This window comes from Nothobranchius furzeri, chromosome 1 (assembly GCF_043380555.1).
Source record: "Nothobranchius furzeri strain GRZ-AD chromosome 1, NfurGRZ-RIMD1, whole genome shotgun sequence".
Lineage (NCBI taxonomy): Eukaryota > Metazoa > Chordata > Actinopteri > Cyprinodontiformes > Nothobranchiidae > Nothobranchius > Nothobranchius furzeri.
In genome coordinates this window covers 32,405,029-32,429,028 of record NC_091741.1, presented here as the reverse complement: position 1 = coordinate 32,429,028, position 24,000 = coordinate 32,405,029, and the positions used below count along the sequence as shown (strand labels likewise).

The window sequence follows — 24,000 nt, the reverse complement described above, 5'->3', positions numbered from 1 at the left end:
TGTAGAGGTCTGGGCATTCCTCGCTGCACTGTACAGCATACACCACATTGTTCAGTTTGTGTTTAGGAGTTTTGTCTTTCGGGTGAACCAGTTTGTGTCTGAGTGTGTTGCTGGGCCTGAAGTACACTGGTATGTTGTGTTTGGAGAAAACCCTCCTGAGTTTCTCTGATACTCCGGCTACATAGGGGATGACAAGGTTGTTGCGTCTGTCTTTCTCATCCTCCCTCGCTGGTGTCTGGTCTTCTTTTCTGTGCATCTTTGCTGACTTTATAAAGAATTTATTGTAGCAACAGAACTAGCATGTCAACAGTTCACAGATGAGGGAAAGAAAGCAGAACTCAGAAATAACGTAGTTGGGATATTAAAGAACAGCCAAATTCAACACAGCAATATTACAAAAGAAGAACAATCAGCCATGACAGCTTTATCCAAAAATGAACAGATAATTATTCTACCGGCAGATAAAGGAAGAACCACAGTAGTTATGGACAGAGAAACATATAAACATCAGATGAAACAGATGCTAGAGGACAAAAATACATACAAAATACTTAAAAAAGACCCAACAGAAAACATTAAGAAAAACATGAAAAAATGACTGAAGCCACTGCACGAAAAAGGCAAAATAACAGAAAAAATGTACAAACACTGGATTCCCACAGCAAACATAACACCAAGAATATATGGAACACCAAAAATACACAAACAAAACACCACTTAGACCAATAGTTGACAGCATAGGTACACCAACATACAACATGGAAAAAGATATCAGCAGAATCATCAGCCCGTTATTAGGAAATACAGACCAACACTGCAAAAATAGTATAGAATTGGCAAAAGAACTAAAGGAAATTACAATAGAAGACAACGACATACTCATCTCACATGACGTCACATCCCTGTTCACAACAACACCAACCCAAAAAACCATAGACATAGTAGTTAACAGAATCAGACAAGACAAAACTTTACATAAAAGGACAAACCTCACAGCAGATGACATAGCACAACTGATAGCACTGGTAGCTAACTCCACTTACTTCACATACGACAACACAATATACAAACAACTGGAAGGCTTCGCCATGGGTAACCTGTTATCAGCCACCCTGTGCCAGTTTTTCATGGAAGACCTGGAGCAGAAAGCCATAGCCACCGCCCCCCCAAACTGTAAAATAAAACTATGGAAACGCTACGTAGACGACATACTGGAAATCATACCAAAAGGTCAAACAGAAACACTAACACAACACTTAAACAATATTGAAGACACGGGCAACATAAAATTCACTTATGAGTCAGAAACAGAAGGCAGCATAGCATTTATGGACATGAAAATCACCAGGCAGACCGACGGGACCCTAAACATAAACACATACAGGAAACCAACACACACAGACCAATATCTATTATGGACATCAGAACACCCCACCATACACAACATGTCAGTAATCAGAACATTATATCACCGAGCAAACATAATAACAGAAGAGAGAGACCGTAAACAAGAGGACAAACACATACAACACGCTTTAAAGACCTGCAGATACCCGACATGGGCAATAAACAAAGGAAAACAACAAACAACAACAGAAAGAAAAGAACAACAAAAGCAAAGAACCAGAAACCCAGAAAGACAAGAACCAGAACCAGTGATAACCCTACCATACATCAGAGGCATAACAGAAAAAATAAGAGCAACAATGAAAAAACACAACATAAACACAACAACAAAGCCATACACAACAGTTAGAAACAGACTAGTGCACCCAAAAGACAAGATACCAGCTGGACTTAAATGTGGAGTCATTTACGTAATCCCATGCAAACTCTGCAATAAAACATACATAGGAGAAACCGGACGCCAACTCAACACACGAACAATAGAACATAGAAAGGAGTCTGAGAAAGAAACAAGTCGAAGTCAAGTCAACTTTATGTATAAAGCACTTTATAACAGCATAAAAGCTGACCAAAGTGCTTAACAAGCCAAAAACAACAGAAGTTCCCTAAAAATTCTAAAAACAAGATAAAAAGTTCATCACAAGGTAAAAACATGATAAAAACAAACATCAAACTGAAATAAAAGCTACTAAAACAGACGCATTCTCAAACTGAATTAAAAGCAGTTGAGAACAGATGAGTCTTTAAAAGTGATTTAAAACCCGACGGTGATGAAACCATCCTAATCTGAATCGGGAGAGCATTCCACAACCTTGGAGCTGCTACTGAGAAAGCTCCGTCACCCCTGAGCTTTCTCTTTGTTCTCGGCACCTCCAGGAGAAACTGGTCGGCTGACCTCAGTGACCGAGACGGGGAGAAAGTTACTAAAAGCTCACACAGATACTGCGGAGCAAGGCCATGTACAGCTCTAAGAGCCAATAAAAGAACCTTGTACTGGACCCTAAAGTCAACAGGCAGCCAGTGCAGCGAAGCTAAAATTGGGGTGATGTGCTCCCTCTTTCTCGAACCCGTCAATAGGCGTGCTGCTGCATTTTGCACCATTTGAAGACTGGAGAGGTGAGACTGAGGAAGACCAAGGTACAGTGCGTTGCAATAGTCTAGACGTGATGTAATAAACGCGTGAATCACCGTCTCAAAGTCATGACTTGAGAGCAGACGCTTAACCTTGGCGATCCTCCTTAACTGATAAAAACTAGCTTTGGTGACGGCACTGATTTGCTTTTCCAGAATCAGATCACTGTCAAGCCGGACTCCCAGACTGGTCGCTACAGGTTTCAAGAAAAGGGCTAGTGGACCAAGTTCAGCAGAACATGGCCCACTGGACACACTAGGACTAAAAAGCATGACCTCAGTCTTGTCATTATTAAAATGTAAAAAATTTGCAGACATCCAGGTTTTAACCTCATCGAGGCAGTTTAGAAGAGGATCTAAGGAATTGGGTAGGCCACGTTTAATGGGAATATAAACCTGGGTGTCGTCTGCATATAGATGAAAAGAACATCCATGTTTTGTAAAAGTAGAACCCAGAGGTAGCAAATACAGAGAGAACAACAACGGGCCCAGCACCGATCCTTGTGGAACCCCGCAAACTAGAGGTGAGGGAGATGACGTGAAGCCACCTAATGATACAGAAAATGACCTCTCAGCCAAATAGGACTTAAACCAGTCCAAAGCAACTCCTTTAATCCCAACAGACTCTTGTAACCGTGAAATCAGGAGACTGTGATCCACGGTGTCTAAGGCAGCAGACAAATCCAACTGTACCAGAACCACAAAATCACCAGTCAGTAGCTGAAAGAATGTCGTTTAAGACCCTGAGCAGTGCAGTCTCTGTGCTATGTCCCTTCTTAAAACCTGACTGGAATTTTTCACAAATGTCATTTGCATGCAAAAACTCCGTCACTTGCAAATACACCACTTTCTCCAGAACCTTTGAAAGGAATGGAAGTTTTGAAATAGGCCTGTAATTAGACACAGTAGAGGGGTCAAGACTGGGCTTCTTAAGTAGTGGCTGAACAACAGCATGCTTCCAAGATTCTGGAACCACACCAGATGAAAGGCTACCATTAACCATGTTAAGAACCCAAGGGCCCACGGAGGAAAAAAACCTCCTTAAAGAGGCAGGGAGGAATCACATCAGTAGGAGAACCTGAGGGTTTTAAGGGTTCCTCGATCTCCCACAGGCACTCCAGAGTCAGTGGTTCAAATTGACAAAAAGTTGAAGGATAGCATCCTGCAGAACCCTGGAGAGGACATGCCGGTATCTGAGCTCTGATGCTCACTATTTTATCGATAAAAAATGTCAAAAACGATTCACACAGCCCCTGGGAGATCTCAATTTCTGCAGGTTGGTCGACATTGAGGACGTTATCTAAAACATTAAAAAGAACACGTGGCTTACTGCAGGCAGACTGAATGATATCTGAGAAATATTTCCTCCTTTCCTGATAGCGATGAAGAGCATTTCTTAACATCTGGAAAGAAATCATTAGCCTGTCCTTTTTCCATTTCCTCTCAACCATTCAACATTTTCTTCTTGCATTGCGCGTGGACTCATTTATCCACGGCTCACGTTTAGCCCTGGGTTTCCTGAGCTGCAACGGGGCCACCGAGTCCATATGGTGCTGCAGCAATCATGGAACTGTGAGCTAAGCTCAATTATATCATCAGAAAAGGACTCCAGGTTGTTAGAAATCAAATCAAATTTGCCACAAAAACGGGGAGCAGTCAATGGGTTGACAATCCTAACCTGCCTGAAAGGAGCAGGTGATTTTTGATTGCTGTCAGAGAGGGCTATGCTAAAAAGTAGAGGCATATGATCTGAGAAAACAGCGTCACAAATCTCAATGTCAGAAACAGACAGCCCAGATGTTAAAACAAGATCAAGAACATGTCCCTGCTCCTGAGTCGGTCCAAAAACATGTTGCACCAAATTACCAGAGTTCACAATTCTCAAAAATTCATTCACCATGGGTTTATCAGGACAACAAACGTGAATGCTGGAATCTCCCATAATGAGCAGCTTATCAAAAGCAGGCAACACTTCAACTAAAAGTCCAGCAAACTCAGTTGAAAAATCTTTGTTGTATCGCGGGGGACGATAGATTACCGTACACAGCACAGGATCATGCCTACCAAGTTCAAAGAGATGACATTCAAAACTGGAAAAACATGGAGGTAGACGGAATCGCTGACATTTAAAAGAGTCTTTAAACACTGTAGCAGTCCCCCCTCCACGTCCTGAGACACGTGAAGAATTAAAGTAGCAACACCCAGGAGGCAACTATTCAGAAAAGATGCTAGACTCACCTTCTGGCGTTGTCCATAACTCCGCGATACAGAGGAAATCGAGACTATTTGATGTGAGGAAATCCTTGATAATAACTGTCTTATTTGATAGAGACCTCGCGTTCACCAAACCAAACTTTACGGCAGCCATCTTCCCCAAGTTGTCAGAGGTCCTTGAAGCTCGAAGAACATACCGCAGATTGTTAAAATTAACACCAGGTTGCCGATGACGAGTAAGGACAGCGCAGCCGATCCAAACAATCCGAGTCCACAACGGGCACGAGCCAGGTGTCAGGGGGATTAGCCAGCCACCAATGATCCAGGGAGCAAAACGCGCCATTTACAGGAACCGGGAAAACTGCCCGACAGAGCTTCATTTTCGCCAGCTTTCCGCCTCTCTTCCCCCTGTGGCGTTGCCTCCTCCTCCTCCAGGGCGGCGGCGCAGGAACACGGCACAGGTACGGAGGAACTGAAGCAAGAAAAGGGGGCATTCATGTCAACCAGGTAGTTAAGACCTGTTTTTACCACCTGAGGCGTCTCTCTAAAGTTAAGCCCATTTTAAAAAGGCGTCATCTCCATTCAGTTGTCCATGCCTTCATTACCTCCCGTCTCGACTACTCTAACTCAGTGCTATACGGTATCTCCTCCTACACTCTTGCCCGCCTTCAGCTAGTGCAGAATGCAGCAGCCCGATTCCTGACTGGCACCAGGCAGCGAGAACACATCACACCGGTTTTAGCAAATCTCCACTGGCTCCCCATCCATCTCCGGATAGAGTTTAAGATCCTGGTTTTTGTGTTTAAATCCCTCAAAAACTTATCACCTGGCTACTTGTCTGAGCTCATTCACCCTTTTGTCCCGACAAGATCCCTCCGATCAGCCGACCAGCACCTCCTACATGTCCCTAGCTCCCGCTGTAAATCCCGCGGGGAGCGCACCTTTTCAGTTTGTGCACCGAAGCTCTGGAACCACTCGCCCCCCCCCGATCAGACTCTCGTCCTCTCTTTCCCTTTTTACGTCTCGTTTAAAAACTCACTTTTACTCTCTGGCTTTTCCTTCAGTCTAACTTATTCTCTTTCTCCTTTTCTTTTCTATTTGAATTACTCGATTTTAATGGATTTAGTTTTTATTTTTGATTGTTTATGTTTATGTTTATTTATTTAGCAGACGCTTTTATCCAAAACGACTTACAATTTATAACCTATAGGGCATGTTGTGATCTGTGGGGGAAACCGGAGTACCCGGAGGAAACTCACGCATGCATGGGGAGAACACGCAACTCCACGCAGAAAGGCCACAGCTGAGTTTCGAACCTGCAACCTTGGTGTTGCGAGGCAACAGTACTAACCACTGTGCCACCATGCAGCCCTGATTGTTTTTATTATGTTTTGTTCAGCACTTTGTTCGGCTCTCATGCTGTGTTTAAATGTGCTGTACAAATAAACAAAAATAAACAGACACAAGATTCTTATCTGAGGCCATGAGAATATCATTTGTAACTCTCACTAATGCAGTTTCAGTGCTGTGATACTCTCTAAAACCAGACTGAAATTCCTCAAACAGAGCATTAGTGTTTAAATGCTCACATACTTGGATGGCCACTATTTTCTCCAGGACTTTGGATAAAAATGGAAGGTTAGATATTGGTCTAATTCATTGGGTCATCTGGATCCAGAGAAGGCTTCTTAAGTGAAGGTTTGATTACAGCAACCTTAAAGTCTTGTGGTACATACCCATTTACTAAGGATAGATTGATTATATCTAGAATGGGGGCAGTAACCAAAGGAAATGCATCTTTAAATAATTTGGTTGGGATTGGATCCAAAATGCAAGTTGAAGGTTTAGATGAAGCTAATATTTTTGATAACTCTGAAAGCTCAACTGGATCAAAACGGTTCAAGCACAGATGAGGTTCTACAGTCACCTCTGATGCTGCCTCACTTACTGAGGAAGAAGAAATCGCATTAGGGAGGATGCTAAACATTTTGTTTCTAATAGAATTAATTTTACTTGTAAAAAATCCCATGAAGTCTTTGCTGCTGAGGGCTAAGGGAATAGATGGCTCAGAGCTATGATTCTGTGTAAGTTTAGCAACTGTACTGAAAAGAAATTTAGGATTATGCTTATTCTCCTCAATTAATGTTGAGAAATAAGCAGTTCTAGTTTGTTGAAGCTTATTTTTATAAAGCACAAGACTATTTTTCCAGGATAGGTAGGCCTCCTCATGGTACGTAGAGCGCCATGTTCTCTCCAATTTCCTAGAGTTTTGTTTTAAGGCTCGTAAATGAGAATTAAACCAGGGAGCCAACTTCCTGTCCCTAATTACCTTCTTTTTTAAAGGGGCAACATCATCTAATGTCACACGTAAAGAGGAATTAACATGATGAACTAAGGCATCAATTTGTGAGGGGCTACAACTGAGAATATTGCCCTCTGCTACGTTCCTCTGAGATGCTGAGGACAGTAAAGATGGAACAGTTGATTTAAAAGATGCAACTGCGTTGTCAGATAGAGACTGACTATAGTGAAATTTACTTTTATGTCTTGAAAACTCAGTTATAAAAAACTCAAAGGTTATCAGAAAGTGGTCCGAGAGGACTGGATTATGTGGAAAGATTGTTATTTCCTCACACTCAATGCCATAAGTCAGCACAAGGTCCAATGTATGATGGCAGGAGTGGGTGGAGCTATGTATTCTTTGAGTAAAACCAATTGAGTCTAAGATATTACTAAAGGCTACAATGAGGCTATCCTTTTCAATGTCCATATGAATGTTGAAATCCCCCACTATAATGACCTTATCAGTATTTAGCACCAAATCAGATAAAAAATCAGAGATCTGATCCAAAAACTCAGAGTAAGGGCCTGGTGGACGATATAAAACTACAAACAAGAGTGGTTTTACAGTTTTGCAATCTGGATTAGGAAAACTAAGAATTAGATGTTTGAACGAACTGTAGCTATTAATCTGTAAGGGACTGATTAATAAGTCCGAATGAAAAATGGTTGCCACTCCTCCTCCTCGCCCTGTACTTCGAGCAATATGATAATTTAAATAATTTGAAGGAGTCGACTCGTTTAAGCTAACATAGTCCTCTTGCTGCAGCCAGGATTCTGTGAGAGAGAGCAAAGAGATCTGATTATCACAAATCAAGTCATTAACTAACAAAGTCTTAGAAAAAATGGATCTAATGTTCAACAACCCACATTTAATTTTTCTAGTTTTCTGCTCAGTTGAATTTGTTCTAATATTTATGAGATTTCCATGATTTGCTTTATTAAGCCTGATATTTAATCTGTGTGGTTTTGGCCGTGGGCAAGGACACTGTCTCTATGGGGTAGTGGGTGGGTAACAGTACAGAAGCTGCAGAGGGGTGGGTTAAACTACGACTCTGGTTCCTGGTCTGGACCCTGGGTAGTCATGGAGGACTAATAAAACTGGCCATGTTCCTAGAAAGAAGAGCTGCTCTATCCAAAGAGGGATGGATGCCGTCTCTCTGCATCAGACCAGGTTTTCCCCAAAAAGTTTTCCAATTATCAATGTAGCCCACGTTGTTTTCAGGACACCACCTAGACAGCCAGCGGTTGAAGGACAGCATGCGGCTAAACATGTCGTCACTGGTCCGATCAGGCAGGGGGCCAGAGAAAATTACGGAGTCCGACATTGTTTTGGCAAACTTGCACACCGAAGAAACATTAATTTTAGTGACCTCCGATTGGCGTAACCGGGTGTCGTTACCGCCAGCGTGAATAACAATCTTACTGTATTTACGCTTATCCTTAGCCAGCAGTTTCAGGTAAGATTTGATGTCCTCCGCTCTGGCCCCAGGTAAACATTTAACTATGGTTGCTGGAGTCTCTAATGCCACGTTTCTGACTGTGGAGCTGCCAATGATCAGAGTCGGCTTATCAGTGGGTGCGTCACTGAGCGGGGAAAATCTATTAGAAACGTGGACGGGTTGGTGGTGGCCCACGGGCTGGGTTCTATGCTTCCTGCGTACCGTCACCCAGCCGGCCTGAGGTCCCGGCTGCTCGGGTTCTGCTGGAGGATCGCTACGGGGTGGTTCTGAGCTAGTTAGCCCCATGCTAGCTAAGTAGCTATGGCTGTTTACGGGCTTTTCAACAGCGTGGAGCCGGGACTCCAATTCCGACACTCTCGCCTCCAAAGCTACAAAAATGCTACATTTATTACACGTACCATTATCACTAAAGGAGGCAGAGGAGTAACTAAACATCTGACACAGAGAGCAAGAGATAGGAGACGGAGAAGCAGAGACAGAAGTAGCCATAGCCGTGCTGAGGCTAAGCTAACTGTTCAACACCAAATAAACTGCGTGCAAACTCAAATGGTTCCCTAAAAGCTAGGTGGAACAACAGAAAATGTGTGTTTTAGCGTGCTTTTGTGCTACAATAAGAGAAATTAAATCGGTTTTAGCGAGCCCCAAACACCAAGCAGCTTCACGGAGTGCAACACTGAAAACAGGAAACAGGAAACGCCTTACCGCCAGGTGCAGCCAATCAGTCCATCTGGAACACCAAACCAAGAGCACGAACAAATGCTCCAGCCCAGTCATTCACCCATTCACACACACATTCACACACTGGTGGGGATGAGCTACGATATAGCCACAGCTGCCCTGGGGCGCACTGACAGAGGCGAGGCTGCCGAGCACAGGCGCCACCGGTTCCTCCGACTACCACCAGCAGGCAACGTGAGTTGTGTCTTGCCCAAGGACACAACAACAGCGACAGACTGAGCAGGACTCGAACCTGCAACCTTCCGATTATGGGGCGATCACTTAACTCCTGTGCCTCCTTTTTAACCCTACAAACGGCAGTAGTATATCCACCCTACCTGCCCTCAGCCTGCCATCATGTGCCACTAGTCTGGGTGTGAAACTAGATTCCGCCCTGCCATGACTTCTCAAGTCAACGCAACTGTCAGGTCGTGCTTTTCCAGCTTCGCCGGATCACTCGCCTCAAGCCCATTCTCAAACGCCCGCACCTCGAGTCAGTCATCCACACATTCATTTCCTCCCGTCTGGATTATGCAAATGCAGTCCTGATTGGGATCAGTGCTTCTGCCTTGGGCAGACTACGAAGGGTTCAAAATGCCGCTGCCGGATTCTTAACCAACACCGACAGACGCACACTCATCTCTGCCACTCCTGCAGACTTACACTGGCTCCCGGTCAAATCCTGCTGTTTGTCTACAAGGCTTTGAACTGCCCTTCACCCTCTCACCTGGCCGACCTGCTGCATCTCTACAGGCCCACTCGTGCCCTTCGTTCAGCTGATCAGCTGCTGCTGATCGTTCCGAAGGCTCACTATAAACCTCGGGGTGAGCATGCCGTCTCACACGCTGCCCCTCCATGAGCGTCAGGCACCTTCCCCGTAGGTTTAAGTCTAAACACACAACTTTATTCTGGCTTTTCCCACGACTGTCTTCAGACGTCAGTGTGACGCTTCTCTTTTAGCGGCGACTTGTGACGTTCTTCTGTATGTTTCAGCTCGCCAACGTTGCTAAGTTAGTTTTTACTTATGTCTCTTTTATCTGTTATCTTAGTGCTTTTACTTGTTTCATGGTTAGTTAGCCTTTAATGTAATCTATGGCCTTGCTTTCATGTGTGTTTTATGTTTTAGCTTTACTTTTTACTCCTACGCTGTCGTCGTCGTTGTGTGCGAGGCTTTGGCTCTCCTCTACAGCACTCTGGTTAGCTGCCATGCTATTTTTAAATGTGCTTTATAAATAAACGTGTATGGTATTTCCTCCGTGTGTTTAAAAAACTTCAAGGATCTTGAATTTTCTAACATAACCTCCAACGTTCAGGCACCAGGATGGGGGGCAACCCGTATGCCCACCTCTATCCCTTTTTCTTTTCATGGCCGCTGATGCTTCCAGTCAGTGCTGCGAGAGAGTCATAGATAAATGAATACTGTGATCCAATCTCAACGTGTCTAAGGCTTAAAATGCAGCAGCTTCATGTTTATTTTACAGTTAATGTTACAAAGGAACAACGAGTCAGTGTTAACTGTGGATAGACTCAGTTAGGAACTTAAAAGTAAATGACAGAAACGCGCGGCTACGATCTAAACACTGATGTCAGGAATATAAACTGTATTGCTTACCTTTGTCTCTTAGCGTCTTTTCCGTTAGTTGTGCTCAAGAACTTCTTCGGGTCCCATTTAAACTATTTTTAATCTTTTATTCTAAAATCCACCGGGTAAACAGTTCTGTCCAACAGAGTGTGCTGCGCTCTAAAGGCTCCGTGTGAAACGCAGCAGCGCATTAGTTCCCGTCTCCGAGGCAGCGCGGGAAAAAACTCCGATCTCTTCAGCACAGGGGCCATAACAGGGGCCAGGGCCGGTTCTACAGGGGCCCAGGCCCCTGTGGGCCCCTGTTTAAAACCGCCAATGCTGGGGTGATGGTCTATTTAAAAAGGTCCGTTTATGAGGCTGATGATCAGAACAAGCTCTCAGGAGGAGAGCCCCTATGGTCAGTAACCGTAACGCAACCATTTCCTGGCCCGTTTGGCAGAATCTTAGATAAACGCTGCAGCTGATAAAAGCACGGCCCAATCAAATGAGTGAACAGAACCGATTTGAAGCAGCTGATTGGTTTAAACTCCAGTTAATTGGTTGATCTGTGTCCAGGTCAAGCGACCCAACTGCAGGACGAGTTTGTCTCTTTGACGGATGAATGTCAGACTCTGACTCTCAACAACAAGCGTCTGAGCAACAAAGTGGAGCATCTGCAACAAAAACACGACACGTGAGTGGTTCTGGTTCTTATCCAGGGTCAGCTGGTCTCTTCCCTACAGGATAGCAGTGTCTGTCATGGGTTTGTTGTTCAGGTTCTAACAGCATCACAAAGTTACACCGCTGGAGCTCAGATGTGTCTGGTTCTGTTGATGCCTGCAAAACCTCTTCTACACAGGTGTGAGGACGCTTACCTGGCAGTCAGAACGGAAGGGCAAGTAAGAACCAACTCCTACATCTCTCTGTCCCAGTCTGGACCAGACCTGGAGGATCTGGCCACATCAGTTGTCCAGGATGAAGTCAGCATCCTGACGTTCCAGCTGAAGCAAGCAGAGGAGACGGCCCAGAAGGTCCAGAAGGAGGTATGTTAGAGGCGCTGGATCCATTAGCAGTCTGCCAGAGCTCCTGACCTGGACTTTCTTGTTGTGTGTTGGTGTCAGTGTGAGGGTCTGAAGGCCGAGCTTGAGGAACTACAGCATCTCTACGACCGTAGCCAGAAACAACGGGCCACTCTGGAGACCGAGCTGCAGAGCTGCAAGGCTGAGCTGCACAAAATCCTGGAAGGAAGGTCAAAGGTGAGAGTGTCCGTTACAGCTGGGTTAGACACCGACCAGGAGTTGGAGTCATCAGGGTTCAGGAGGTCAGTTTTGAGGAACATCCAGAAAACAGCTGAAGGTCTGCTGTGAACCCTCCAGGTGGTCATGTGACTTCATGTGTCTAGTTTTGAGGTCTCCTCAAAGAGAAACACGGTTCATTCGGTCGGGTTTGAGCAATCGCACCCATGCATACAGAGCACTGCAGCAGTCAAGTCTGGACAGGGTGGATGCACAAATAACAGACTGTAAATGCCCCCTCGACAGCAGGGGCTCGACCTTAGCCAGGCGTCTCCGATGAAAACATTAATCTGGAACAGACTACCGCGTTAGTTCACACCTTGGAAACAATATTTATCTCATGGTGTGCCAAAGGGCCAAGGTCCACAGTGGAGGCTGCGCCCACTAGCGTACTATTACCTTGGTTTTATCACTCTTCAGATGCAAGAAATTGGACGCCACCCAGGAAGTGACATCATTTAAACAATCCAGAAGACGGGAAATGGATCCACCAGCCCCTCGGCAAATACGGAGAATCACAGTCGTCAGCATATAGGTGGAATCTTACACCATGTTGATGGAGTAGGTTCCCCAGAGGTAGGAGACTTAATGCAAACAGTAGGGGGGCCAGGACAGATCTCTGCGGCACACCCCATTGCAAGTCTACCCAGGGAGATGATGCCTCACCCAGCCTCACTCAAAAAGTCCTGCTCTTAAGATATGATCCTATCCATTCCATGGCTAGCCCTGAGGTCCCCACCCAGCTCAGCAGTCGGTCCAGAAGAATGTCACGATCAGCCGTATCAAAGGCCGCAGACAGAGCTACCAGCAACAGGACAACTGCATCACCCGCGCCACTTGTGGAGAGCAGCCTCAGTATTGTGACCAGCCCTGAACCCCGACTGTGTCTCCCAGACCTCCTGAGTGTTCGGAAAAGCATCTAGTGTACAAAACAAACTGGTAGCCAGAATTAAAGCATCAGTCCAGATTTATTTAGCAGTGGACGAACAACAGCCTTCTTCAGGGACGCTGGAACCACACCAGAACTAAGACGACCATTCATCATGGCCAAAACAAAGGGTACCAGCACCAAAAACGCTTTCCTGAATATCCTGGGAGGAAGAACCAGATGGCTTCAGCTGGAGGACCAGCTTCTCCAACTCAGACATGGGTAATGCCTGAAAACCTCCTAGCAAGTCCCAAGGCGGCTCTGGGATCACAGAAATGGTCTGGGAGTGATTGATGTCAGTTCTAACGAAAGTCAGAATGAGAATGTTCTGCTGCGACCCGACTCCAGATAAGCAGCTGAAAACGGACGGATGGACTTTTATAATGGATCCGAAGTGGTTCTGAGCCGTTGTACGTCCTTTTCCACCTGTTAACTTTCCTCCCCTCTGGTTTTATCGTGACTCTGATTCAGGGTTGCTCCATTGTGGCACAAATGATAATCACTGTTATTTTGACTGAAATGGAGGTTTTGGTTATTTAACACCATCTTTAATTAACTCATAAACTGGTAACAAGAGAGAGAGAAACAGCACATGTGTGTAATATAAGCATCTGTGTTGGTAACTTCCACAACCTGCTGCATAATACTTGAATCCAGCTGAGTGGTGGTGGTGGTGGTGGTGGTGGTGGTGGTGGTGGTGGTGGTGGTGGGGGGGGGGGGTGTACAGCAGGGCGATGCAACAACTGAGAAACAGGAGGTGCAGTGAGTCTCAGGCAGCCCTGATAAAACCAATATCCACCTGAGATGTGGCTCGTTGCATTGGGAACGTGTTTAACTTGTAAAGCAGCTGTTTTTGTGAGCGAGAACGCCACCGGGCAAGCCTCATGATTGGTCAGTTGCTGCACATGCACACGTCCGGAGGGATGGCTGCTGGGAACCTTTGGGAGAAAAGTCATGAAGGGGGTGTGAAAGGTGGTTGGAAATGGTGACTAGATTAGCAAGACTGTGTGGGGGGTGCGCTCAATTCACAAGTCAAAGCAGCGTGACAGTGAACTGCGAGGGAGGGGCAAATAATGGGCTCACTAGTTTTAATAATGGTTAAAAACCCAGATGGTGATTGTGATTAAATGCGATTGATCGACCAGCTCTACTCTGATTATTATTTTATGCTTTTATTTTCTCCCCCCTCCCTCTGTCTTCTTCCCAGAACTGCCCTCGTCCATCTGAGCCCCCTGTTCTTTCCATCCCCTTCATTGGATTGATTGTAGTAGTGGCCTTGATTTGGTGCTGGTGGGAGGAGCTGGCGTCCTAAAGAGGACCAGGTATGGCCACGCCCTTCTCTCTCTGCCTGATGCTGTGCTCCTCTAGGAGAGGCAGACACCCAGCTAACTCTGGGTCTGTTTCAAATTCATGGTTCCTCAGCATAAAGAAACCTGAAGCCTCCTCATCCACCTGCTTTCATCATATCTGTAGGAGTTCCCACCAAATCCTAGGCAACATCCAGGAAGGCTCTCGTGTTGTGAGGCCGTGTCCTGGTCTTCAGGAGGACGACATTCGGAGGCCACTGTTCGGGTTGTGGCCTTTGTTTTTGAAGTTCATGCTGCTTCAGGCGCTTCGTTAGCAGCGGGACTTTAAACCAGAAACATTAATGAACATGAAGGTCCAAATTCAGAAAACAGAGCCATGACATCATAAAGGAAGTGGTCACAGAAGTAATCAAACTTTTTTTTTTCCCAAACTTTATTGAACAAGGTGAAAGTATACAATCAAATTGCATACAAAATTGAACAAAGAAGATGAAACATATGCCGGGGGTGCACTACAGAAATGTTACACACATCCAAATAAATTGTAGGTAGTGCAAATAGTTATAGTTTTTAAAGCTTTTTTGTTTAGTGATCCACTAATCAGTTTTATGTAAGATAGAGTGTCACTATAATAGTGCTTGAAATTAGGTTTTTGGTTACTATATTTGCATTTGTGGAGATAGAATTTAGCTAGAATAATTAACAAATTTATAACAAAGTATACATCTTCCTTTCTGTGCTTGCGACAAAAACAAAATACAACATTTTCCCATTTTAAAATGAAGTCCTTGCAGAGCTGTTCGATAATAAATCTGCTAAAGTCTTTCCAAAACGTTGTAGCATGTGAACAGATCCAGAAGAGGTGCTGAACGGTCTTCCATGTCCCTCTTAAACTTTGTCATATAGTGATTAGCTGGGTAACACTTATGAAGTATTCTGAATGAAACTTCTTTGACCTTATTTGTCACAAAATACTTATTAGGAATGGTCCATACTCTTTCCCAACTGATGTCAGGGACAAAGGAATTCCAATAAAAAATCACATGTGGAACAGATAAGGATTCTCTCTGAAATAAAGCACGAATATTCCTATTACTGTTTTTATGCTCGATAAGACAAACTTTTCCTACGTATGTGTTCACAGGGTCGGGAGGAGAAATAGGCGGTACGAATGGTAGAACACCTTTAAAAAGCATTCTGACACCCATAGGTATTGCAGCAAACAGTACGGCATATTCTTTGGGAGTTGCTGGAAATTTATATGTGTTTAGGAGTTCTGTGTAAGACATAAGCTGTCCATTAGTATTATACGACTGATTCACAAAAATGATCTGCTTCTCAACCCAATTAGAGAAAAACAATGACTTATTTTTATACACTATGTTCCTGTTATTCCAGATCAAGTATGTATGGGGAGTAAAATTATGTTTATAAATCAGTGACCAGGCTAATAGAACTTGTTTGTGAAACATTGAAAGTTTTTCTGGAAGCTTTCCTACATTGTAGTCACAACCCAGGATAAAAGTTAGACCACCAAGTTTAGAGAAGATATAGTGAGGAATAAAATTCCAAATGGAGACGGGATTTTTAAGAAAATGTTTTGCCCAGTTAATTTTAAATGTGTTGTTTAAGGTAGTGAAGTCCAAGATATTGAGTCCTCCATGTTGATAGTCGTTCATTATTACACTCTTTCTAATATAATGTGTTTTGTTTTTCCACAAGAAGTTGAAGAGCATTCGGTCAATTTCCCCACAAGTTCTGTTGTCCACATGCAGAGATATGGCAGCGTAAGTCAGGCGAGACAAACCTTCTGCTTTGGAGAGCAACACTCGTCCTCTTAAACTTAAATCTCTTTGTAACCACTGATTTAACTTAGATTGAGTTTTTTTAATTATTGGAGAGAAATTAGAGGTAATTCTGGTTTTTTGATCTTTACAGATAATCAAGCCTAAATATGTTACTTCGTGTTGAATAGCTATATTACAAATACTATGATCATTACAATTGTTGATAGGTAATAACTGACATTTGTTTAAATTTAATATTAATCCAGAAGCTTTTGAGAAGTCATCTAAAATTTTCAGGGCAATTGACACCTGATTAGCATTTTTAAGAAAAATTGTGGTATCATCTGCCAGTTGGCTGATGACAACCTCTCTGTCTGCTATGTTTATACCTTTCATAGGACTATTAGCAATATAAGAAGCGAGAATTTGGGTACAAAGTAGAAAAAGATAAGGGCTGATGGGGCACCCTTGGCGTACACCTCGATTCAGGCAAAAACGAGATGTGGTGCCATTTTTCATTCTGATAGAGCTATTTGCGCCAGAGTATAAAGTTTTGATGGCGTTGCAGAAGAAATCACCTAAGCCACATTTCCTGAGTGAGAGAAATATAAATTCATGCTCAATAGAGTCAAAAGCTTTGTAGAAGTCAAGGAAAAGGATCAATGAATCATCCAGGATTAGGTCAGAGTAGTCCAGGATATCTAAGACGAGTCTAATATTATTGGAGATGTGCCTTTTTGTCATAAATCCCGATTGTGTCTCATCTATAACATCATCCAAAACATCTTTAATTCTCCTGGCCAGCAATAGAGCTAGAATTTTATAATCATTATTTAGGAGGCTTACTGGCCTCCAATTATCTATGGAAAGTAAGTCCTTCTTAGGTTTAGGAATTAGAGTAATGAGTCCTTGTGTGAGGGTGGGTGGAAGAGTGCCCTTTTCAATGCTTTCGTTATAAACCTGTAACAGAAATGGTGCTAACTGGGAAGAGAACATTTTATAAAATTCTGCTACCAATCCATCTGTGCCTGGAGACTTGTTGTTCTTAAGAAGATTAATGGAGTCCAGTATCTCTTTTTCAGTGAACGAACTGTCACAATAAAGCCTATCTGCAGTTTTAATTACTCTTATATTATTTACAGAGTCGATGAACTGAGTAGCAACATTTGCCTTATATTTTGATTCATACAACTTTGAGTAAAATTTACAGCAACATTGAGAGAGGGTTTTGGCATCATTAGTGATCGTACCATTAATGTTCAACTGATGGATGGTATTGGATTTAGATCTAGATTTTTCTAAACGGAAAAAATAAGCAGAGTTCTGTTCTCCTTCCTCTATCCATTTTTTTCTTGAACGAACAAAAGCACCTTCAGCTTTCTGGCGATAAAGCTCGTCAAGTTTAGAATGAAGGGTCCTAAGTTGCAATTTATCCTCCTCTGAGACTTCATCTGGTGGCAGTTGATATATTGATGAAATTTGAACAATTAATTTGTCTTCCTCTTCTGATCTTGCCTTAGCCATTTTTGCCCCATACTGTCTCAAAAATTTACCCGTTTCAAATTTAAAAAGTTCCCAGTTTATACTGTAAGACTTCTCAATATCACCCTTGTTGAAAAAGTGTTTTAACAATCGTGTAACTTCAGCTTTTACAAATGTATGGTTCAAAAGTGAACTATTCAACTTCCAATATGAAGATCTATTAATATTTTCAGTAGGAAGAAATTGTAAATTGATGTATATTGCTCTATAGTCAGTGAGTGGCGTTGTGAGGATATTGACCGTAATGCTATCTTTGGACAGATTTTTAGAAATTAACCAAAAATCAATACGTGATTTCCTTGAACCAGAGTGGTTACTCCATGTAAATGACATATCATCAGGAAATTTCTCTCTCCAAATATCAGTTACATTAAATTTATCCATAAATGCTTCCATCCTCAAGTTACTTTTAAAACGTTGTGCTGGGGGCCATCTATCTATAGTATCATTGAGCGATACATTAAAATCTCCGCCTATTAACAAAAGTGAGCTAGGATATTTAGAAAGCCAAAAAGTAATTCTCGTATCTAATGAGTCAATTAATTTATCATTTTCGGACTTGATATTATAACCATATACATTAACAATTATGAAAATGTAGTGATTGTATTCGACTACCAAACAAATATAATGACCTAAGGAATCACAGTCTGATTGTAGAACAGTACCACCAAAAGTACCTTTGAGAGTTGTGACCCCAGCTGACCTCTCTGAGCCATGCGAATACCAGATATCGTTACCCCACTGGGATTTCCAGAAGTTCACGTCAGTGGAAACAGAATGGCTTTCTTGGAAAAAACAGAAATCACTATGACATTTTTTAGCAAACAAAAATAGAGCTTTACGTTTACAAGATTGTTTTAACCCCCTGGCATTAAGAGAAACAATAGAAAATGACAGTATAGAAAACAGAAACTGAACAATTAGAAATGTGAATAGAACTAATAGATAGTGTTTAATAGAAAAGTAAGTATCAAAAAGGGACCGAGCACTGCATTTATAAAAAATTTTTTGGTAAAAGTGTTATAACATTAACTTCTCAATAACCAAAATATCAAATGCATAAAAATAAACAGCAAACATAAGCAGTTGTACTTCCTGGCAGTTTTAACCTTCTTTCTTATTTATCCATTATTCTCCATTTTCATTCTGAGGACGGAAAAACTTCTGTCCCATTCACAAAACCTCGACATCCGACGTAGTAGGCCTTTTTGTTCTCCTTGCGAGCCTGCTCAATAATGGGCCACAGTTTGCTCCGACGATCTCTATCTTCCTTTGAGAGGTCCTCTGCAAACTTCAGGTCACGGTTCTCCTTCAGGTATGGGGCTGTCTTCGCGGCTTTCCACAGATCATCTCTGATCCACCGGGAGACGAACTGGATAATGATAGCTCTGGGCCTGGTGCTGTTTGGGCGTTTAGGGCCGACGCGGTGCACAGTGTCGATAGCTTCCCGTAGACAATTTTTACTTTCAGGCAGCACTGCCTGACAGATCTCAACAACACCCTTCCATACATCTTCCCGCTCAGCTTCTTTAACACCAAACAGCCTGAGGTTCCGCCGTCTGGAGTTTCGTTCCAGGTCTGTGATTCTCTGCTGGTTGGTATCCACGCGACCTTCCTCTTTAGCGATTTTCTGCTCCAAAGAGCCAACTCTGCCTTTCACATTTCGTATTTCCTCACATGCAAAGTCAGCAGTCTTTCTAATACCAGCAATCTGTAGTGCAAGGTCATCCATCCTTTTATTTATTAGTTTTGACAATGCTTCAACGACATCCACGTTACCTTCCTTGGAGTGCATCGCTTTCTTTGGCGCTGGAGATTGGCTGGGTGTGATGGGTATAGGTGGAAACTCGTCCATCAATTCGTCCGTTATTGGAAGAGGAAGTGAGGCAGCCGCATAATTATGACAGTTGTCAACCAATGAATTCACCAGCGCAGCCGCCTGGTTATCATCTGCCTTATTAGCATCAGCCATTAGCATTAGTTTTGTTCTGGAACTGCTCGACGGTCTCTTGTTATCCCGGTTAGACATTTTGCCGCTTACTTCTCAAAAACTTGTTCTTTTTTGGTTGAGAAACAAAACAGCTCAAAAACTCTTGATTTGACGTGATGTTTTTACCTTGTTGTAGAGTTACATTTGCAGAGCTCGGCAGTAAGCGTCTACTTACTCAGCCATCTTGGCACCCTCCCAGAAGTAATCAAACATGCTCCTTATAGGACCATAAACTGTGGCTGCCCTCTGCTGGTCGACAGAGAAAATGCAGGTTTTTACAGGTTTTGATGACATTTCTTAATGATCTCAAAAGTCTCTGACCAGGAACAGGAAGTCTCTGACCAGGAACAGGAAGCCTCTGACCAGGAACAGGAAGTCTCTGACCAGGAACAGGAAGTCTCTGACCAGGAACAGGAAGCCTCTGACCAGGAACAGGAAGTCTCTGACCAGGAACAGGAAGTCTCTGACCAGGAACAGGAAGCCTCTGACTGAGGACAGGAAGTCTCTGACAAGGAACAGGAAGTCCCTGACCAGGAACAGGAAGTCTCTGATCAGGAAAAGGAAGCCTCTGACCAGGAACAGGAAGTCCCTGACCAGGAACAGGAAGTCTCTGACCAGGAACAGGAAGTCTCTGACCAGGAACAGGAAGCCTCTGACTGAGGACAGGAAGTCTCTGACAAGGAACAGGAAGTCCCTGACCAGGAACAGGAAGTCTCTGACCAGGAAAAGGAAGCCTCTGACCAGGAACAGGAAGTCCCTGACCAGGAACAGGAAGCCTCTGACTGAGGACAGGAAGTCTCTGACAAGGAACAGGAAGTCCCTGACCAGGAACAGGAAGTCTCTGACCAGGAAAAGGAAGCCTCTGACCAGGAACAGGAAGTCCCTGACCAGGAACAGGAAGCCTCTGACCAGGAACAGGAAGTCTCTGACCAGGAACAGGAAGTCTCTGACCAGGAACAGGAAGTCCCTGATCAGGAACAGGAAGCCTCTGACTAGGAACAGGAAGTCCCTGACCCGGAACAGGAAGCCTCTGACCAGGAACAGGACGTCTCTGACTGAGGACAGGAAGTCTCTGACCAGGAACAGGAAGTCTCTGACCAGGAACAGGAAGTCCCTGACCAGGAAAAAGAAGCCTCTGACCAGGAACAGGAAGTCTCTGACCAGGAACAGGAAGCCTCTGACCAGGAACAGGAAGTCTCTGACCAGGAACAGGAAAGACAGTAGCGCTGTGTCCAAATTCAGGGGTCATGAGGTCGGACTTTAAGACCAGTGACATCACAGCAACGAAGACTGTCCAGATTGTGCTCAGAATGCGGTCTTCTTGCCCCAGACTTTAAAAACAGGTGCGGTGTAGTCTCCTCGCCTCATTGGGACATCACACCGATGGATATGAAGTACAGCAGCGTTTTCATGTTTTTCAGTACCCCAGATTACTCATGTCATGAAGCTAGCTTAAGTTAGCATGAAAGCGGTAAGCGCTGTTAGATTTTAAAAATAGCTAATACTACTATACCAGCGACTGGCTGAGTCTCAGCCTGACAGACTAAATATGCCGGCGCCGGTACGTCTGTTGCAGCTCTTCAAACAGCCACAACACAAGAAAAACATGTGCAAGCTGCATTTCTGCAGCTTCTTCTTAGCAGCTGCTAGATGACAGGAGGACCTCCGCTGTAGTAGAGGCGGGACTATTATTTAAGGCTAGACTGCCCACGGCGTCATACAAGTGCGGGTCATTTATCGTTTTCAGCCGTCCGGGTCTTGGTGATCCAAAAGGGCTCAGATGAAAGCAGCTGGACTTCTGTGGTTTCTTGAAGACGTTTCGCTTCTCATCTGAGGAGCTTTATGAGTTCTGACTGGAACATGGGAGGGTCAAGCTTATCAGCTGTAGCTGTCTGTTTTTTAATGAGCAGAAACTACTCTGAATACCCCTCCTCTCTGTTGGGTATTTTTATTTATTCACTCCAGGTGTACCTCAAAGAAAGTCCACAACACACAAGGGGGGTCAGAGATATTATTGTTATTAATACCATTTACCAATAAACACAAATAATCAATAATCAGATTTCGCAAAACCGGAGCGATTATAGAAACACACCAGTTCAGAGAGGTCGGTTTACTCTCTCGACGAGCGGGGGCCCATCAAAAGGTTTTATTCACAGATGGACATTACACACACACACACACACATTAAAGATGACCACACCCACTCGTTCACAGACAGCAAACGTTCCCAGGTTCACGCCGTCTGGACTTCACTAGGGAGCTTGTTGTGGTAACAGAAGGAGCCGGTTAATAACACCAGATGGTTCCCAGACAAAATCATCTTCCATGCATCCAGTGCTGTATTTACCACGTTAAATGTGAGTAAGGCTAATGAACTCTGTTTGAAAAAACGATACTATTAAAAAGTGAAGGTGAAAATCAGCTTTTTACCCAACACTCTCTACTGCCCGGTGAGTCGTTGGCCTCTATTGTGAGGGAGTGGTTGTGATTAGATGCTTGTGACTGTAACCCAGACTAAACTGTTTGGGGGTTCAAATGTGACCCAGCACCTGTGATTCAGCTCTGAATCTAATCCCCAAACAGTTTAGGTATAACATCACCAGTGTCTCACGACTACTCGGACTTTTTGACTTTCATTGACAAAACGTCTCAAATGAGAAGCGAAACGTCTTTAAGGAACCAATGAAGCCCGGTTGCCTTCATCTGAACCCTTTTGGATCACCAAGTTAGTGAACAAGAGCAGCCGTGAGCAGTGTTGCTTCTGAAAACTCTGACATGAAGCACACAGCTTCCTACTCTCTCACTGAGCCGCGGCTCCTCCCCCTTTCAAGAGGGCTCACAGCAGATGGTTCGTCGTCACGCTGCTGCTGCAGCGCCACCACGTTAGAGCAGAAGTTTACCTGACTGTATCCAGACTGCTGCAGCTCCCACCAGCCAACTGGTCCACAGGTTCTTTCCTTCAGCCATTTCCCTCCTGAATCTGTAGATACTTTTACCATCCTTTTACTATAGTTTTTTATACTTATTCAGTATGCTTATGGATATGTGTGTGTGTGTGTGTGTGTGTGTGTGTGTACGTACGTGTATGCATATGTGTGTAAATGAACATGTGTGTGGGTATACGTGTTCTTATGTGTTTTTTATGTATTTTTATTCTCATTTATTATGGTTGTTGTATGTTTTAGAGAGCGAACATCTACCGAAGCTAAATTCCTTGTAAATGTAACTTTACTTGGCCAATAAATCTGAAATCCAATCCAATAGGTGTGTGTGTGTTTCATCCTTTATCTCTATAGCACCTTACAGACATGATTCCTGTCACCAAAGTGCTGTTCAGGAACAGATTAACACAGATAAAACCAAAAGAGAAGAACTAATTACAAGGTAACCAACAGAGTTCAGTGCGTTCCAGAGCTCTGGACCCACTATTGAGAACGGGTCAGCCGAGCTCTGGGAGCCAAAAGCAGCAGCTGGCTGTCAGAGTGTCCACACAGGGACACCTGGCTGTCCCTGTGTGGACACGTGGCTGTCCCTGTGTGGACACGTGGCTGTCCCTGTGTGGACACGTGGCTGTCCCTGTGTGGACACGTGGCTGTCCCTGTGTGGACACATGGCTGTCCCTGTGTGGACACGTGGCTTTCCCTGTGTGGACACGTGGCTGTCCCTGTGTGGACACGTGGCTGTCCCTGTGTGGACACGTGGCTGTCCCTGTTTGGACACCTGGCTGTCCCTGTGTGGACACGTGGCTGTCCCTGTGTGGACACGTGGCTGTCCCTGTGTGGACACGTGGCTGTCTCTGTTTGGACACGTGGCTGTCCCTGTTTGGACACGTGGCTGTCTCTGTTTGGACACGTGGCTGTCCCTGTGTGGACACGTGGCTGTCCCTGTTTGGACACGTGGCTGTCCCTGTGTGGACACGTGGCTGTCTCTGTTTGGACACGTGGCTGTCTCTGTTTGGACACGTGGCTGTCCCTGTTTGGACACGTGGCTGTCTCTGTTTGGACACGTGGCTGTCTCTGTTTGGACACGTGGCTGTCCCTGTGTGGACACGTGGCTGTCCCTGTTTGGACACGTGGCTGTCCCTGTGTGGACACGTGGCTGTCCCTGTGTGGACACGTGGCTGTCCCTGTTTGGACACGTGGCTGTCCCTGTGTGGACACGTGGCTGTCCCTGTGTGGACACGTGGCTGTCCCTGTGTGGACACGTGGCTGTCCCTGTGTGGACACGTGGCTGTCCCTGTGTGGACACGTGGCTGTCCCTGTTTGGACACGTGGCTTTCCCTGTGTGGACACGTGGCTTTCCCTGTGTGGAC

At 44.3% G+C, this 24,000-nt stretch overlaps 1 protein-coding gene across 5 annotated transcripts in view; it reads left to right on the top strand.

Annotated features, from left to right (window-relative positions):
• Positions 1-24,000, top strand: part of LOC139071589 (coiled-coil domain-containing protein 136-like) — a 38,935-nt gene that overhangs the window by 9,116 nt on the left and 5,819 nt on the right. For 3 of the 5 annotated variants that reach the window (XM_070554356.1, XM_070554418.1, XM_070554447.1), the window contains 4 exons: positions 11,410-11,527; positions 11,693-11,876; positions 11,955-12,089; positions 14,264-14,378. In XM_070554356.1, the coding sequence (XP_070410457.1) occupies positions 11,410-11,527; positions 11,693-11,876; positions 11,955-12,089; positions 14,264-14,368 (542 nt within the window). In that variant the 3' untranslated portion in view covers positions 14,369-14,378. Of the gene's footprint in view, positions 1-11,409; positions 11,528-11,692; positions 11,877-11,954; positions 12,090-14,263; positions 14,379-14,478; positions 17,773-24,000 lie in introns of those variants that run through there. The other 2 variants (XM_070554375.1, XM_070554404.1) reach the window with 2 other exon arrangements.